This window comes from Lonchura striata, chromosome 4 (genome assembly GCF_050655825.1).
Source record: "Lonchura striata isolate lonStrDom1 chromosome 4, ASM5065582v1, whole genome shotgun sequence".
Classification (NCBI taxonomy): domain Eukaryota; kingdom Metazoa; phylum Chordata; class Aves; order Passeriformes; family Estrildidae; genus Lonchura; species Lonchura striata.
The window spans coordinates 72,279,954-72,299,815 of record NC_140706.1 but is presented as its reverse complement, the minus strand read 5'-3'; the positions used below and the strand labels follow the sequence as shown (position 1 = coordinate 72,299,815).

Genomic DNA, 19,862 nt, shown 5'->3' with positions numbered 1-19,862 from the left:
AAGACAGCTTGCAAGACTGAAATCTCTACTGCATTTAGGATTAGGACAACTATATTAATTCAATTTATTGCACCCATGTTAAAAATGGGTAATGACTGACTGGGAATCTGAATCTTTTAGAAGAAAGAAGTTGGTTTTATACACTTCTTGAAGACACAGTATTTCCTTATATGTTCAGGCTCCCATGTGCTTCTGCAGGAGCCACCCACAGCCGTAACTCAATTCTACCCTGTCTCTTCCCACAGGGGTGCTGGGATTGACCATAGAAAGTCACCTCCTGAGTCACTAAGAAACTTTTGAGGCTTTGGGTCAAGTATTCCATTTCCACCAGTCTTCTTTGGTTGTAGTGGAAACCATGATAAATGTGATCAGTTGTTAATTCACAGTGAAACAGTGGGTGGAGGGGGCCAGTTGCCTTTACTAGGTGAGTCTTCAGATCTCTGGACAAGAGGTCTACCTCTCAGTTTGGAAGAGGTTTTAATATTTTCAATTTATTGTTCTGAATTATTTTCACTTGAATGACCTATAGTCTCTTTCTGTTAATAACTTTATCTCACTATGCAGTGCAAATAACAATGGTAAAGACAGAGAGTAGGCTTATAGCAAAATACCTTCAGAAAAATTGAGTTCAGTATATGCTACTAGAGCTATAAATAAAAGGAACTAGTCTATGACATCTTTACAGAGGCAAAATACCACAGCAGAACTTCTTCTTATGGCCTTTCTCTCTGTTATTTTTGTGATTGTTCAATGACTTCATGCATTTCAGAGAAGAAGTGAAGAGATGCCTACTTTCCATGTCAGTAATGAAAAAAAAATGTTTCAAATTCACCATGAGTGTAGTGTCTTACCGGTATAAGTTGTTTCTCCTGGTACTGTTGGCCACAGAAGGCACAGTCCTGATCCATGCGTTGCCAATGGGAAACGGGGAGTATTTGGCTCATATGAAAGAAAGGTGTAAACCCTCAGGAGGGATAAGATCCTGTTCCTATTCCACACCTCCAGGAGCTATTTATGTTTTCACTGGTAGAAGGCAGGCCATAAGCCACTGGCAGATACATGGAGAAAGGGGGGGGGTTTCTCACAGTCCTTCCCTCCCTATTCCCCTCCATTTACAGGCATTGCCTAACATACCTGAAAAAAATACTAGAATGGCTTCAGTTGGAAGGACGTTTTAAAGGTCATCTAGTCCAACTTCTCTACAATGAACAGGGACATCTTTAACTATATCAGATTGCACAGAGCCCCATCCATCAGGCCTTGAATGTTTCCAGGGATAGGGCATCTACCACCTCTTTGGAAACCTGTCCAGTGTTTTATCATCTAAGTGTAAACATTTTCTTCCTTATATCTAATCTAAACAGAACCTGTTTTAATTTAAAACCATTACTTCTTGTCCTGTTGCTAAAGGCCCTACTAAAATGTATCATAATGTAAATCACATTGTTTTGAAAAATAAAAATTTACTGTGACCATTCAACTAAATAGTGGCCATAGGTGATGCCCTTCATTATGAATAGAACTAATCAAACCTTCTTGAGAGCAACAGTTCTCCTCATTCTGAAGAAAGTCTTCAAAGTCTGTCCAATTTTTCTCACAAACTTCTTGTAAACACTGAAATGCTTTCTCTTGTGCTGAACAACTCGACTTGGCTCTCACAGGAGAGGTGCTACATCCCTCTGATTATTTTTTTCTTTTCAGCGAAGAACTAAGAAAACTTCTTCCTAATGGCAACTTATTGCAGTTGATATTTATAGTCAAGGGTCTAGACCTCACACCTGTCTCTTTCTTCAGCACCCTTTGTCTTCTTTTGGAAACAAAGCCTTTCACTTGTAGGGCACTTTCTGACTTGCAGATTGAACTTCAGCTGCAGCTGAACTGAGAAAAGTCTCTTTTGCCCATTGAATTGTTCTTCCCATAGGCATACTGCAGTTCAGACACCAAAGCCTGACACAAATACACCATCAGGAACTGAGGAACCAAGAGGGGAATTCCAACGCATCACACAGGCACTGCTGCTACACAAATATCTAGTTGTCTGTGTTGTTTGCATGCACCTGTGGGAGAGTGCATGCATCCTCCAACTGCTAGGTTACACTTTTTTCATAACTTCAGTCTGAGACAAATGAAATTGCCCCCCAGAAAATTATGGAAGTCAAAATTATGCTCTAGGTGGATCAAAAGAAGCTTAACCGAAATAGATATGGGAGTTTATCAGACCTGATGTAGTGAAACACTAATAAGATCACTTCCAGTTCATACATACAAGACTAAATTTTCACCACAGATTGATCGTATTGCTGGGGATTAATGGGAACTTTCAGTAACAGATTAGGGCTGCAAAGCATTGTTTTTCTAAGAAATAGTAGATTTTCCTTTTACTGCTTGCATGTTTTTAATCCTGCCTTCCTTTTGATCAGAAAACTAGATTCTCTCTGAAGTGCTTATTTGCTTCAGAAAGTAAACAATTAGTTCATTGTCTGCAGCATTTTGAACTGAATGGGACCAGAGAGAAAGAGTATGGGAGTAAAAATCCCTTCTGCCCATGACTCTTAAAGCATTCCTCTTGGACTCCTTGCTGCTCCCACTGCCTGCATTTATCACATAAGTGTTTGGATTAAGTGAAGCAGCCTCAGGAGAAGGGATGGAGAGTCCCCAGCAACATTGCAGGGGTGGGAAGACCTGAACTAAAGGCCCCATCACTGGCACTGTCCATTGTACATTTGGCACCTTCTCCTTCAGAATTTTATATCTAATCTATATCTATCTATATCTATATCTATCTACTCTATATCTATAGCTAATCTATATCTATCTATATAATCTATATCTATCTATATCTATATCTATCTATATAATCTATATCTATCTATATCTATATCTATCATCTATATCTATATATCTATCTATATATCTATCTAATCTATCCCAAAGATACCTGGTGACTTTGGGAAGCAGCTTAATGAGAGACAGTGGCCAATAATGTGGTCAAACAGTGATTTAAATGGCTGATCTAACATTTAAAAGCTGATTTATTGCCTGAGAGATTGAATCTTCTCTTTCATCAGTTTAGTTTAGAAAGAAAGGAAATTGTTGTATTTTAAGAGCAACATTGAAAAATATGGAATGGATAAAATATAAAATAAAAAACTTTTTCATTTTGAGAGCATCAGTGAAGAATATCCAATCTTCCAGTAGTGGTTACACCCTCTGAAGGACTTCAAAGTTTGCAGCAGCTTTTCTACCTACCCAAGGGCTATGTTCACATGATCTGGTATGCACAGGCACTTTGATATGAATAAACACAGGTGCAGATTTGCATAAATAATAATAAAAAAAAAATCTGTTTAATGTTTTTCCAACAGCTCCTTTTTTATCTAACTTTGTTCCGAGACCAAAATACCAAGCCTTGTAGTGTTTGACAAACTAGGGGCTGGTACCTTACCATAAAGATGTTCCATTCTTAAGGAAAAGAGGATCCATGTTATTTTGTTTAATTTATACTGGAGAAAAATAGAGTGTGAAATACTATAGGTTTGCTACAAAGAGCTTGAAAGAACCTCTTGATTATCATTCACTGCTTTATAGATCATTGTTAAAAGTGTTAATTTCAATTATCTAAATGTTTTTTCTGGCTTGTGTGCCATTTGCAGTAAAATTACCAAGGCCAGATTTACTGGTGTACACCATTTGTTGTGTGCAATTCCAGCCTCAGCTTTACAGCTGCTTTGTGCTGCTGGAGTGGTGCACTGAGCTTTTTAATGATTCTGGCTTATTGCCTATTCCCCACACATTCTATATCCATTTATTATTCCATGGTGGATAGCTGTGTACTTGCTGCAATTTACTTTAGAAACAGTATTAAAGAAGAAGTTGGCATGCATTAAATAATGCTTCATTGATTGTCTTCAACTTGCAACACAGGAGTGCAGCTCTGCATCACTAAACCTAAAGAATGCATACATATATGTATATGTACACACAAAAAAAATCATTTGTAGTATAAAAGAGAAAGCCAAATTAAAGCCATACAAGCCAAACATCAATGCATCTCAAATAACATCTTGAAAAATTGTGAGAAACCCAACACAATGTGCTGCACCACTCTGTATTTTGTATTTTCATAACATGAATGAGCAGCAATTTCTCCATGGAGCAGCTTCCAGGTGAGCTCTATTCTCATGACAGATGCACAAACCCCTCACCAAGGAGGCAGGACAGGGATTCAGACATAGGCTGCTGCTCCTTGCTACCTCTGCCCAGAAAAATGTTTGGGTTTCAGATCCAAATTCAGTGTCCAATGCCAAAGCCTTGGTGCAGACATCTATTGCCAAGAGCCAAGCAGCAACCAAACTCAAATTTTATGACTAGAGAGTTTCTGATACTTGAGTAAGCAGTTTTTTTCTAAAGTAGGAGGAACATGAGTGTTTGGGTGACCATCTAAATTTTTGAGTAACACATAATGATTTCATTTCTAAAAAAAGCACTCTTAGTGAGTGCAGAGATGAGCTATTTTGTTACACACATATGTCTGCTTTAGCTAAAGGCTTTATGTTTCCATTCTGGAGAGGTTTTTGAAAACAATTTTTGTTTAAAATATGGGTAAAGGAATAAAATGAGCCAAGATGGATTCAATACAAGAGAGGATTATTACCATGAGCTACAACTTGAATCATTTTAGCAGACACATACCACTAAATAAATATGACAGTGGTGCAGCCCTGTATGCTGTCTTCTAATCCAGCCTGCTTTTCATCATCCAGATGCCTCTATATGATCTAAAGTGGGGCTGCATGAGACTTGCAGTCAAATGCAGTGCTGTCAGAAAGGTGTGATCAATCATCCCTGCCAGCCTGACAGCACAGGATCTGATTTATTCTGCCTCTGACTCCTATATTTATTACAAAATCAAAGGTAGGGCTTAACATTAGTACAAAACACTGGAGTTTTGTTCAATAGTGAGCTATTGCATGTGGAACAAGCATAAAATCCCCTGATGTTTAATGATTCATTTAACATATATCTGGTACATGAATTAGCAAACAGAGATGGGAAATACTAACAGCAGCCAAAACTAATTGATGAATATTGAATTGCATTGTGCAGTACATGTAGAGAAAATACAGTGAGAATTCCCTTAAAAACTTCTTTGTCTGCCCCAGCTTTCAAGTAGAACACCTGAGGAAGCTGTCCTGAATATAATGCTTAAAATCAAAGGGAAGAAAAAGAAAAGAGAAAAAAAACAACAAAATAAACAACAAAAAGCCAACCAAACAAACAAAAACTAACTCAGGAGACTTAAAATGTCTCTCTAGAGCAGTATAACAGATATTTTTTAATGAAGCTATTGGTAGTTGAAAATATGCAAGTAATTAAGTATACATAGAAGGCTAACCATAAAATTTACTGCTGTCCATGTAGTCTTTCAGCTTGTCCAAATCTCTCACTATCCCCACAGAGTTTTCATAACTTTGAGTGCATTTTACCACGTGCCCAGATTTTCTAATGCCAAGGTGGCCAAGTCAGGACCTCTGATCAGGTATGGGGGTGCAAGTGCAAGGATTCTGTTTAAACACCACACCCTTGATACCTGAGAGGAGCTGAGTATTTGCTGTGATAAACTTTAAGATCCTCCAGCTGCAATCTGCAAACAAAACCATATAAGCCTGTTAGGAGGGAGCTGCTTGGAACTGCTTTAGAACTTTATGTGACCCTAATTTATGACTCTGTTACTTTTCAAAAGTACAGCTGTCACAGCCTGAAAAACCAGTTTTCAGGTGAGGAAAAATAGGAGGTTTAAAAAAAATCACAAGCAAATTGACAAGAATAGCACCCAGCTTAAAATCAAATACAGATGTTTCAAAGAGCTGGCTTGCAGAAGAGACACTGGATAGAAATGCTCTCAGTGAGAATGCATTTGTAGCCTTCAGTCAGGGTGAATGCAGAAGAAAGCAACAGGAAAATCATTTGCCTAGATCACATTTAGACCACTCAGATTTTCCTCATTTTCTCCCAGAAATTTTGCCAAATGTGGAAGAATGCACACATACATAGAACCTAAAACATCTCAGGCTTTGCACTCGTGGTGTGCTGGGCTGTATCATAAGCCCTCCTGAAAGCCTCCATCCAATTTAAGCCAGAGATCCTGCCTTGATGCTTTTTAACAGGTTGATACATAGATAGCATGAAAGCTCAAGTTGTCAAGAAGAATTATTCATCTGCACCAGTCTGACTGCTTTGCTGTGCATATTCATGGATGAGTATGGCTAGAAATCAGCTGGAAGTCATAATTAAGACAAGCCAGCATTGCTAGCAGCAAATTATAGATGTACTTTAGATCCAATTACACTGTAATGACTGAGTGGCAACGAGATATTGGCAGCTGAAATGGCATCAAATTGCTTTCTTCAGGCAGAGCCAAAGGTACAGGGTAAAATCAGACTATCCCATAACATTTAACTTCTCATAACTAACAGGGCGTGGGGGTGAAATGAAAATCTCTGTCACACACACACACAAAACCACATTTACAAAACAGCTCCAAAATTCCCATCTAACAGTTTTACAAAACATTTTGAGTACAAATGAGAGAGGTGATTACAAAAGCCAGCTTCTTTTTAAAACCCAGGGTTGCAGCTTCCCTTAAACAGAACAACCTCTGGGCTCAGCAAAGGGACTGTCTAGAGCTAAGGTCACCTGCTAAAATCCAGTTCTAGGGGAACCACAAAGGAAGGGATGGCATTTCCCTTTCCAAGGAGATGTAGGTGAATTCCTGGATCTGAAAAAGGCCTGTAGAAAAGCTTAGCAGTGGGAACATTTTGTAGCCTGAGTTGGGAACAGAGAATGAGCTAGAGGAGCATAAAACTGACTGTTGCCACAGCATTTTTATAACCATGTTGGAACATCAACAATATCATGTGGGTCTCGTATTCAGTCAAAGAAAGAAACTAAGAGTTTCTAGCGAGGCAAAAAGCCTGGAAAAGAGCTAGAAAAAAATATAAATAATTCTTTATCTCTCTTGTTTTTCACGTTGTTTATAGTTAAGTTCTATCACTGTGCGTCAAACACTTTACACCAATTGGTGAGTTATTTTCACTTCAGAACCAGTGGAGTTGGTCCTCACGAAGCTCTGTATAAAAGAGCAGTGTATTTTGAATAAATGGGAGTTTTACCCTCACAGCCTTCTGATCTGGTCAGAGTCTCTTCATTCCCATCCTGCCTCGACAGCGACAATATCATATTTAGAAAACACCAAAACTCTGATATACATCACAACACTGTAGACATTCCTGTTACAGAGAATATGAAGAGGATCCCAACTCTCTTGATAATTAATCCTCCATTGGAAGAGATGTTTTATCCACTTGGTTCTTTGCACTTGAGGGAAAAATTATTTCAAAAGTTGATTTGAATAAAAAAAGAGAGAAGAAAGGAAATGTAAACAGAAATGGTCTCAATTGTTGACATGTTCCCCAAGATTTCCTTGGCAAAAATACAACAGAAAACAAATTAAACATGGACTAACACATAAGAAAATTCTACAGGCTTCTGAAGGCAAACAAAAAACTCCATGAGTTTGTCAATCTCAACAAATCCCCAGAGGTGTTTAAGGCATGGAAGCTTTCCTCAGTTACTCCAGACACCACCAGAGAGTAATGGTTCAAAGAATGCAGGGGGATGTTCAAGGGAAAAAGAAAAATCACAAGTGATGTCTTTTACAGAAAAGGCACAGGGTTATCTCAATCTGCCATCTCCCTTTGAGAGGACCTGAGAGATTTCCCTGAGACTTTTCCTGCCAGGGGGAGAGCCAGGCTAAAAGGGACTCCAGAGCACCTTAGGCAGGACACCTTGGGCAGAAGTATTCATTTTTAGGATGTTTGTCCTGCAGAAGAGTCTCCAGCCTTAGGCAGCTGCCCTATAATCATGAGAGGTCATCACACATTGTCCTGCACTTCCCCCTGACCTCTCCTGCCTGGGTTCCAATGCCAGACTTTGCACTTTGCATCCTTGGCAGACATAAATACAATTTTTGAATTGGATTTCAATATATTCGTTACCTACTCCATGCTCTGCTGTCCAATCTATCTGTCGTCTGCTGGTTATTAAAAACAATATTTGATAGGTACAATGAAAAAAAATGAAATATCTAATTCCTCCTAGGAAGGATCAACACCCATTTCTCGAAGACTTTTGCTAATTAAAATCTGTTTGGATCCTGATATATGGCTAATTCTTAAGTCAGAAATTCTGGAAGCACTGAACATAATGGGAAATCCTCTTTATCTTGTTACATCAGCACAATTTTGCACCCTGTGGAAATAGGTAACTACTACTTTCTTCTGTAGAAAAATATTTGAAAACTGTTCTTAAATTGAAGCCTGATTTTCCTGTGAAAATCAAAAAAGCAGGAGCATACACATTCAGACAAAGAGTTATATTTATATACATATAGTGAAAGGCACGTGAAGCTTTGGCAAGCAAAGTATTTTGGGTTTTTTTCCATTCAGATTGAAAAATATGGAAGACATGGTATGGTCAAAAGAAGCCTCTGTTGTGATTTGAATTGAAAATAAATAATTCTTATGAGGGAATGGTAATGCTCCAGATTAGAAGATGCAAAGGCATGTCAGCCCCTTCAGAGGCTTCACGTGCTGAACAGTTCCTCTATTCCATACTAAACCTGACCAGTATTTGCTACTCACATATGATATTAATTTCTCTTGTCTTCAGTGACACTTTTACCTATACCCCAAAAAAGTGAAAAATTCAAAGAAGAAAAAAAAACCAGCAACAACCACCTAAACAAAAAGAAAAATATTTTTGGCACATCCAGTTGATATAAAAGTGAAAAATGCAAGAAAAATAAGAACCACTGAATATCAACACAGAAATAGTCTCATTGGCTGACTACCTCAGGCCCTAATAAGAAAAAAAATATATAAAGTTTATCCTTTATCCTAGAAGAATTTCCTCTATGACTCTGAAAAGAAATATTAGCAATCTTATTAGACAACTTGATGCTTTAAGAAAATATGGTTTTCCTCAGTTTCTGAAGATATGCCTCACTTTCAAGTGTAATAAAAATCCTTAATACTGACTCTCATAATACAGTGGAAACACAATTACATTATTTTGTACTACACTTGCACGTGCTAAAGAAACTAACCCAAAATTAAAATCCCTGTGCACCTTCAAAAACCCCAGATTATTAAAGTAATTTTTTTCCTTCCTAAAATATACAACTTCACAATCAAAAAGTCCTAGGATTTCCCCTGGGATAAATTAACCCTTTATATGAACTAAAGCTAGTAAAGATATATTCACTGAATCAGGCTTCTGAACCTTAAAGAGCACAATGGGAAAATAAAGCAACATTCAGTTATATTTATGGAGGCCATTTATTTTTACAAGTTAACACTGCCAACAATCAAATTTTCAAGTAAAGTGGCACAACAGGAGTGAATACATGGGAATGAAAGAATTAGAGTGAAAAAGTTACATCCAGTGTGGCTCTGGAAGTGGTTTGCTCTGGATCCCACACACTTTGCAGGGGAAGAAACAGGTTGGGTGCACCCCTGCAGGGTGCCAGACAGTTTATTTCTGTCAGAGAGCAGCAGAGTTTGTGTACTTTAAAGATGATGACAGAGACCAAACCCCAATGAACGGGGATGGCAGGAGATAGCCTCAAAGGCAGAGCTGTGACCCAAAGGTAAGTACTAAACAAACACATTCACTGTCAGTGCAAAAAAAAAAAAAAAAACCTCTCTCAAAATGTTTGCCTAAAAAAAAATCTCAAATAACACTAAATTACTCTAAAGAGAAAACTTTTAAAGAAGAACACTATTTGCAAAACGCTTTCTGTGTCTTAAATTACTGCTCTTCTCCATAATCATTTGCATGCATTCCTCTACTTCTGTGAAATTCCACCACAGAGATACAAAATCAAAAAACATGTATACATTTAAGACACATTACTGTACATCTTTAAAGCAGTAGATATTCTGGATATATACAACACATATACAATACACAGTCTCCCTTTACTGTAGTGGTCTGGCTACTAGTTGTGCTTTTCTCCCAATTTAGGAAGTTAAATGATGCTTAGTTCCATAAGAATTTTCATGAAACGTGACTGGCTGAAAGCAGACAGCTCAAATAGTAGTGCATTCAGTAGTTAGGTGTTATATTCTTAGCAGAGTGATAATAAACCTTAACCCTAAGGTTGGGTAGTCATTAAGAATATAAAACTCAATTTCTAAGTATTAAAAAACTTCTTTAGCTATACAATTATATTTTAAAAAGGGCAAAATTTCAGCTTATATTTGAGCCAGAGCTCAGTTCAAAAATAGCTCTGGAGATGAATTTCATTTTATTTTATTAGTTTTGAAGGCCTTTCTCTGTTTCTGCTGAGTTAAAACTAGCTTTCCTGGGTTTTAACACATGTTCCTCAGTGTTCCAAAACTCTTTTAACTGGAGTGTGCTTGAATGAAAAGCCAACAGATCAGGCACACATCCTACTCAAAACAGCAAATCTGCTGTAGCCTGCTTTATACCTTATTCATAAAAAAGTATTGCATTTATTGCCATGTCTTTACCATGTTCCCACCAAGTGACATCCATTTCTGCACACCAACACTGATAAAAAACTTTAAAATCAGGCTTGCCTGACTGATAAGTGCAGGACCATATGCTCCCAGATAGGAAACATTCATACAGCAGTGGAGGTGATCTTCAGATATTTTGACTCATTTGAAGGTCAGTGCTCAGCTTGCTGGATTTTGTGTTGTGTAGGTACACAAACACCAGTAAAAACAGTTATCAATTCCAGCCTGGTAAAAAATTTAACGTGCATAAAATTGCTGCTAAAATTCCCATGCTAAAATCTTTCTGCCCCACTGGCAGAAATGTTAAGTCTCAGAAGTTGCTTCTGTTGGCTGTGGTATAAAAACTCTGGAATGAAGCAGCCTTGAGTTTGCCATCACAAAGGTCTGGGGAGTGGTGCTTCTGCATCTGTGCACTGCAGCTTCCAGTATGTCAAAAGAAGCCAAATCAGGCTGCCAAACAGAGTGGTGGGAAGAATGTAGTATGGGAAACTCAGCAGCTTTATCTCACCCTTGCTCTGGTGAGACTTGAGATCTCCAAGCACAGAAAGCAAGATCCACTCTTCACAGCACACCCAGCACTTGCACATCCCTTAAACCTATCTCCAGTGACAAGGCAAACAAAATCCCAGTGTGATGAGCTTACAGTTTGGTAAAATAACACACTGTACCAAAAGAAACAGTAAAGAGTTCCCTGGTAGCACAAGTACTTGCTTTCTACATATAGACTAACTGTGTCAAAAAAAAATATTCCAATGGCATCATAAAAGACAATTCTTGTAAGGGACTTGTTCGGTTTCCATTGCAACTGGGACTTGTTCCTCCAGTTTGCAGCACATTAGGAAGGGGGATAAATCTCCCTACTCTTTATTTCAGGTAGAAATGAAACACTAAGCCAAAAAAGCTGTACATGGTGATCATGATTTCTGATCTTCCTCTGCTGGGATGACTTCCAAGAGGATTTGCAATGTTGTGGTTACCCTGCCTGCAAAGATAAAAGCATACACATTGTAAGATTTTGCAGGAGACATTAAGAAGGAGAAGCAGTCAGGAAAATTGTCTTAGCTTCTATACAGGCTGCTTGCACATAGACTTCACACAGGTCATATATATTACATATATCATTTAAACTCGGCATTTTCTTTTTAACCATTTTCTGAGCCTCTGATCCAAGGTTGTGCATATACAATAATAATGGAAGGGTACAGATGTATAACCTTATTCAATAAAAGTCTACGTGCTTTTAAAGGCAATCTTAAAAATGACTACTCTGCATAACTGCTTAGCTTTATCAAGATTTTATGTTGAAGAATTCAAATAACTTAATTTACATGTGCCAAGACCTGCCTAAGCAAAAAAAAAAAAAAAAAAAAAAAAGATCATCCATCCAAAGTAACTTCATGTTTTCTTTTGTTCACTCTGAACATTTATTTCCTTTTGGTGCGTTTGGTGATTTTCTTTTTAGGGTGCTGGTGCATAAATTGCACAGTTAATTCACATATAGCACATACAGAATAGTAAAAGAACATTTTATTACCATTTCTTTCACTTTTCACTCATTCTTAATATCCTATGTGGCATGAATGTTGACACTGACACAATGCCAGGAGGGTAAAATAGTGCATCTGACAGAAGATATGAACTGAAACCACTTCTCTGATCATCTGTCTAAGGCAGATTCTACCATCCTTTCCTCTTTTCTCTGGATGTCACCAGTTCATTGCAAAGCCAGGTTGCCCTTAGACTATAAACTGATAGGGGCAGGGAGGCCAAGAGTCTCCAGGCATTGCATTTTCCTCCCATCTGCCTTCCCTGTCCCTAGTGGGACAGCAGAGCTGGGCTGAGTGTAGCAGGGATGAAAGACAGGAGGAAAACCAGCAGCAGGAAAACAGCAGGGCTTCATCCCAGCCCTTCCAGCTCTGAGGATGAGCAAAGGGAAAAAGAGAATTTTATGAAGCTGAGCAGTGGCATGACAGCTCTTGTAAAAGGGCATAGCAGCAGAGGGAAACCGTGGGCATCTCTAGAGCTGGCTGTGATTTTGTTCACCTAAATTGACAGACCCACTAGCAGCAAGACCTTGCCCAGGTCTCCATTTCCATGCAGCAGTTTTTCTCTCTCCTGGGACGAAGCCACAGCACAGCAGAGAAGTTGGGGGAGCTAGCATTCTTTGCATTTTTTGGTTGCAATGTACTCAGAATAAATCAGCATTTGGAGCATTTTCCCCTATGAAAATGTTCCAATCTGTTTCCAGTCAGTACCTCTATGTTGCCTACAGGACCAGTTTCACATTTGTCACAAGAAAACTTAACACACCATGGCAGTGCAGATAACTTCCCCAGCCCACTTTAAATCCCAATTTTCCCTTTTTGAGAGAAGAATTCACTGTAAAGGGGTCCCAGGGGACAACCTTTATTAAAAAACTCCAGACCCTCTATCCACACAAGCACCACATAAAGTTGAAGTGAGGAAAGAGAGCAGGAATTTTATCATATATATATGATTGAACATGAAATCTGTAACAATGAAATGCTGAGATAATCTCCCATGGATCCCACTACAAACTCAACAAAGAGAAACAAATTGAGCATATAACACTTTGTCCTATCCTCTGGAGTTGCTAAATAATCCTGGCAGAGATATTTTGTTATATAACAAGATCTCATTTCCAGCAGGGGCTCAGCTATGATAAAAAGTAGGATTCAACTTCTTTGCAAGTCAACCCACTGTAAAGAAATAGATGTTTTGAAGTGTGAGTCTAAGGTTGGGTTTTCAGCTGAGGAGCTGTAGATAGGAGCATTCTTGTGCTGGTGATGCATACTTTTACACACTGATCTGCTGCTTAAGATTTGCTAGGCTTAACTTTTTCTCATTTTCATATTAGTTTTACAAAAAAAAAAAAAAGAATGCAGAGGTCAAATGAAGCCTGTACCATCTGAAAATTATTTGTCCCACCACGTCTAGTGCTACAGCAGAATTCCTTTGGAAGAGGAAAGTAGAAAATGTTATTCTCATTGCAAAATACCATCCCAGAATCTACACCCCACAAGCTGCAAAGTTACCTTTTGCTCAATGCTCAATTTTATGAGGAGAATTGGCAATATAAATGGCCTAAGTACAGAACAAAGACTTTCAGCCTTGGGAGAGGATTCCTTGGGTAATCCACTCGTGGGCTCTGCTAGTGTAATCAGCCTGAAACTCCTTTCAGAAATATATGTATTTCAGGCTGGTTCTTTCATCCCACTACTCATTCTGGCTGCTCAATATCCCTTTCCTTTGATCCTTACAAAACCTATTCAGGATATTCCCTCTGACCTTACATGGCACTGGGTACCCATGGGTATTTGCACTTCAGGGGTTTATGAGCAGCAGCCATCTCCCACTGCCAAAGCTGGGCAGAATTTCCCTCTCAATACATGCTGGGCAGCTGGACCAGTCAATGCCTCAGGAATGTGACTTTTCAAAGCCTAACATCAGCTCTCCATGTGCTGATCTGGGCACATTAAGCAACTTGGGAACAGTATTGGTAGCACAGCACTGTGTTCAGGCTAGCAGGCTCCTCCTTCCCCTCTGGTACCACATGGATTGCTTTGGTCAAGTCTAAGTAGATTGGATTCATCCCATTCTCCTTTGCAAAAAAAAAAAAAAAAATAGTCATTTATCTTCTCATACAAAGTTACCCAGTTACTCTGGCAAAAATCTACCTCTTAAATAACAATCCCATTTTTTATACTGTCCTTTACCTCCTGTCTGGATTTACACTTTCATGCCTATGTAAGACATATTGTTTCAAGGTTAGAATATCAAGCTTGCAGCCACCCATTTTTTTTTCTATATCTCACAGAGGTACCTTAAGTGAATTTATCCTCATTCCTTTTGTAAATTTTCTCAGGCTATACAATGGGTCTCCCAAAATAATGCCAGCTTAATGACTCCACACAGAAGGTTTATTGCTTCTTCTTAGGGAAAAGAAAAATCTGCTTGTTTCACACGTAAATCTCCACTCTGCTCCACCTCAAAACTGTCAGCATCAGTTTTCTGTCATTACTGTTGTTATTTTGGGGATAATAAATAGAAACCAAACAAGCTGTTTGGCTCACTGACTGGCTTCTGCTGCATTCCTCTCTCAGCCAGTACACCATGCCCATCCACAGACTTCTTTCTAGGAGGAGAATTTTGTGTTGTCTCAAAAGGTAGAAATTATTCACCTTCATTGTCACAGCTGGCAGAAAAATCTCCACATCTATCCAGTCTACCTTAAAGACAATATTCCTTCTCTTTCCCGAGAAATGTAGTTCAACACTGTCATCCCGTGGCCAAAGATTCAAGTGGCTCTATTCCAACACCTCTGAGACATGACAGAAAATGCCAAAAAAGCTCCTGGATTTGATAAGGAAAAAATTTCTAGACCCCAAATGTCAAGACTGAGGGATTATAAATAGATTAAAACCCAACTACTTAATAGAATGTCCTTCTGCATGCAACTGCTTTAATTTGTACTGAAGATTTCTACCCATTCCAGGGACAATGCAAGTAATTTATAATGTTTTGGCTATAAAATTAAGATTTTGCAAGCCTAAACTAACACCTTTCACTGTAAAAACTTTCTGCCCTATTGGCTGTGGACTTCCCAGAGAGGGAAAGTCTACATATTCTACAGCAGATAGGATATAACTCTAGAACATATTTATGTCAAAAAATATAAAAAATACATACAACTGCTTATACTGTAATTACATATAAAAGCACTATTCTTTTCTTGTGAGCAGCTCATTTTAATTCATCAATATGCACATCTACAGAAATCAATTATTTTTAGGTAAAGATTTCACAGGGTGTGTTTTAGTTTTTCAGCCAAAAAAAATTTTTTTTTTTTTGTTTAATAAATTATCCATCATTCCTGAAATATCTTGCCAATAGTCTTATTTCATGTTTGAAAATTCCATTTATTTTGGAAGCCTATCATCCTAGTAACAAAAAAAAAAAAAAAAAAAAAAAAAAAAAAAGAGAATGAAGAGCTGTAATAAATGATACTGACTTCCAATTGAAATGTTTCAAATAATCCTACTCTTAACACATCAGAACTTCCACAAATCCTTTCAAAACCTTTCAGAAATGGTACAGAAAATATTCTTAGTGGAAATATTCTCACTCAGTGTATTTCAGGCATGAAACACTACTAGCCAAGTCACACAGAAGTCATTCTTCACGAAGCACAGAAATAATGTCCATAGAGGCATGTCAGCCATGGTACATGTTGCTGTCACCCTGTCAGGAGCCACTGCTAAGGACAATATCCCCGTGCCAAACCTGCCTGAATCTTCCAGACACTTCCAGTCCCATTCCAAACACTCCTCAGTGGTCCACAAACACGTGGTGTCAGTAGGGAGCACCAAGCTCCTCCTGATATCTCGGTTGTTCTGCTGGAGATTCCAAACAGATTCTCCAAGGAGTGCAGTGCTGTCTTTATCAGCACAGAGACAGGGTCAGGAGAAGGTGATGGTGATTTACAAGGAATTACATGTTTGTAAGGGAGGAGGGCAGGGAAGAAGCATCAGTCCTTTAAAGTCAATCACTGGCTGTGCATGTACCTCCTTAGTTGGGGAACACTGATTGCCACTGGCAGAGCAATGCTAGAGCACGAGCCCAAAAGCAGCTTGCACAACTTGCATCCTCATCCCCAGCCCACAGCAGCTGAGAGCATCCATCCAGAGGATTTCACAACACTCTGAGAAACTCCTGGAGTCACCATGAAGGACAGAAGTCCCACACCAGGACTTACCTAGAAGCTTTCTGAACCACTTTGGCTTGTTGTCCCACACAATGAAGAAGTAGTAGGCAGGAATGCCAGTCAGGGTTATTGCAAATCCAATCCCCGTGTTCACTGGGTCAGAGTAAAGTGACAGAGCAACCATGAAGAGGCAAGTGAAGGAAAACAATGCCGGGATAAATAAAGGAACCTGAAAAATACCCACACAAAGAACCATTAAATAATAAGGCCATTGTAAAGTAACGACTAAGGCATTTAACTTTCCATGAAATGTAAATTGGACAAGACCCTGCAGGACAGGATAGTTCTGGAGAAGTAAGGGTATCTAGAGGAGGCACACAAAATGTCAGTGACTGCAGAAGCCAGGCCCTGCCAGCTGCTATGCAGTGAGTGCCACAGAAGTGTCTTAATTACACTCTAAAACACTCCAGCGTTTTACTTCCTTTAAAATGCAAGGACTGTAAATAAGTTACATTGTAAAAGTCCTTCTTCTAATCTCCCAGCATATAAGCAACTAGCTCTAACCACAGCAAAGATTTCTGTTTTGATAATTACCCATTAGAAAACATTTTAAAACACAACCGGGAGCTCAAGTCACCTTTTAAAACTATTAAGAACGTATCGATTTTCTTCCTAAGGTAAAAATCAAAATCTACCAGGAAGAGAGCAAATTAAACAGCAATTTGACTAGTGATAAAGATATTTGATAGTGTTATGCACCTGATAGCAATTGAAAAAGCACTTTCTGACTGCATGACTGATGGCATTGCCAGTGTCACTGTTGAAAGTACACAAAGCAACCATATCAAATTTATTTGCTCAATTTTCAAGAGCACCAATACAATCACTCTCTTAGCAACTCTCTGAAGGAAATGCCTACAGGCATGGCTTATGAGACATCAAGTGTAATGGAGAATTGAGATTTCCTTGGAGATTGTTCTCTTCCTTTCATGCCTCAAAGCATTACTGTTCCTCTTTTGTGCCACTGTCAAAGCTGTTTTTTTAATCAAAAGAAAATAGGTTGTAGTGTTCACCTCCTTATTTACTAATATACCTACAAAAATGCAACAATACACATTCTTAGTTCTTCACAGAATAGTCTTCTTGGCAGCATCTAAATAGGGATATATTTCTCAATTTTTTGATGATGGATATAATCTTTGTGGATACACAACGGGACAGTTTACTTTGTATGATTCTACTTAAAACAAGCAAGAAAAATAGCAGAACCAAGGCCAAAATAGCTACTATTCAAGGGGCTGGACTATTAGCATTTTCTTTCTGGGTTCACAATAACTCTGCTAACCCACTGCAAGTGCCAAATATTAAAAAAATCACACTAACCACTTATTTGCACAGAAAATTGGCTTACTTAATATTGGATATGCAATGACATAAATGCCCTCTCTCATAAATCCTTGTGCTTGACATGACTTTTTGGTCATGTTATTGTATATTTGGTCATAAAATTATCCAGGCCTTTATCAAAGGAGACATTAAATAGAGGACTGGCTGAAAATCAGTTTGGCACATGTAACCCCAACATTTGCAGTCTGAGCCCTCTGTGACTGCAGAGGTCTCAAGGTATTTTCACACAGCTTGCATCACAGAGCTCACATCACACAGTCTGAAGGCAACAGACAAGCAAAACTGAGCAAACACCTTCATCTCAGCACAGCAGCTTCAGCCTCTGTCCCCCAGGCATAGGGAATAGGCAAGAATTCTTTTCCAGAATGGAAAACAGCTGGGGTAGCACTGGGGACCTTGCAGGAAAACTCAGTCTTCACTGCAAACACTGTTTCCTCTTAAATCGGTTTTTCCTGAGAAAGAGGTTAGCTTGTGACATCAGAAAATGCTCCCTTGCTGTCTGACTGCAGGTCAGAGAGGAGGGAGGATTCATGTAAAAGAGTAGAGAGCAGATGTTACCTTGAAAGGACGAGGCATATCAGGACGTTTATATCTGAGATAAATCAACCCAGCAACTACTAGTCCAATAAAAAGCCACCTGGCAAAGCTGAGGAAATTCAAGAGGCTGTAGAGATCCCCGTTGAATAACATTATCATTGTGAGAGGATGCTGCAAAAGAAATTCAGAGCATAAGAGGGGTTTAGTAGATCGATCTCTATTATTTTACAGCAGTGATGTCAAACTTTTCCACAGTGACAAGCAGCACAGACTTATGCACACACCTGAGTGCCACAGATTTCAGGCTTGCCTTTGCCATACAATCAGGTGTGTGATCAATGTCTAGCTGTCCCCTGAGACCATTTTGGATCAATATTTATCTGTCCTGAGTGGCCATACATAGTCAATACAAATCTGTCCCCTGTAACCCAGATAAAAATACTGCACCACCGAAGTGCTGGAGCATCCTGGGCAGCATTCTCACGGGATATAAGCTCACTGCAGGTTTACTTGCTCATTGCTGATGTAAATAATAAGAACAGTTAGGTGTTGGTCACATCTAATCATATGAAAGCAAAAGTGTCTAGGTGTTTTGTGGAAGGAAAAAGTCTTAGTCCCCCAGGCTTCACAGGGAAAGTGAGCAAGGGGCAGGTCCACACCATGAGATGCCAGCTGGGCACACTGGGTTGCCACCAGCTTTCAGACTTGCAGAGTGTAGACTTATTGCACATTGCAAATGAAAATATTTATCAGAAGAAGGAAGAATTTAGCTGTCACTTAAGAACAGGAAGGAGAGAAGACACCAGAATAAATACAGTTCCTCACAGAAAAGCTAGTCTGAGATACAAGGTTTCTGTGTATGGTTATGTATAGAATGTTTTGTTGTGAGTTAGATGGTTAGTGAAGGCTACCTGGATCTATTTCAAAGTAGTATTTGGACAAAAAAATATCCTTGCATTTGGGCATGAAGGAATAAGTAAAATTCACCATATCCTTCATCCTTCAGCAAGAGAGAAGATCCTGGAAGTGAGAGCCTTCAGGTTCATAACAAGGCAACAGGTGAAATCAACTGCAGATGCAGTAAGACACTGGGCTAAATCTTTACACAGAGAAAACTAACTTGTATTATTTACATTTCAGAGCCTCTCTCTCCTTTCTTTCAAAGCAGTGCAGATAACATGGATTTGAATCAGAAGGATCAATATTTCAAATGTGGATCTCTGGCCTCCAACCTCTAAGGAATTATAAAGTACTTGGTTCCTTACATATAGATAGTAAGCAAACTCCTATGTAAATGTCAAGGGAAATTGTCCCACTGAGTTATATTGGGAAAGATTTCTTCTCTATAGACTCAACCTCTACAAGTTTAAAATCTCAGTTATAACTATAATGCAAGCTATATATATAACGATGTGAGTGAAGGAGAGCTATCAAGAAAAAATACAAGAAAGGAGGATTACAATCAGATCGCATAATTTCTATGAGTTACTACACTCATCTATCAAATTCCTCATGTTGGTGAGGAATACTTCTGGTCCAGGTAGCTCAACTTGCAAATTGAGATGCAGATTGAAATGCAGACTGAGCTC

At 38.8% G+C, this 19,862-nt stretch overlaps 1 protein-coding gene across 3 annotated transcripts in view; it reads right to left on the bottom strand.

Moving 5' to 3' along the window:
- Window positions 1-1,683: 1,683 nt before the first annotated feature.
- SLC7A11 (solute carrier family 7 member 11) overlaps window positions 1,684-19,862 on the bottom strand; it is a 69,338-nt gene continuing 51,159 nt past the window's right edge. For all 3 annotated transcript variants that reach the window (XM_085578443.1, XM_085578444.1, XM_021529575.3), the window contains 3 exons: window positions 18,295-18,444; window positions 16,381-16,558; window positions 1,684-11,586 (listed from right to left, as the gene is read on the bottom strand). In XM_085578443.1, the coding sequence (XP_085434569.1) occupies window positions 11,519-11,586; window positions 16,381-16,558; window positions 18,295-18,444 (396 nt within the window). In that variant the 3' untranslated portion in view covers window positions 1,684-11,518. The remainder of the gene's footprint in view (window positions 11,587-16,380; window positions 16,559-18,294; window positions 18,445-19,862) is intronic.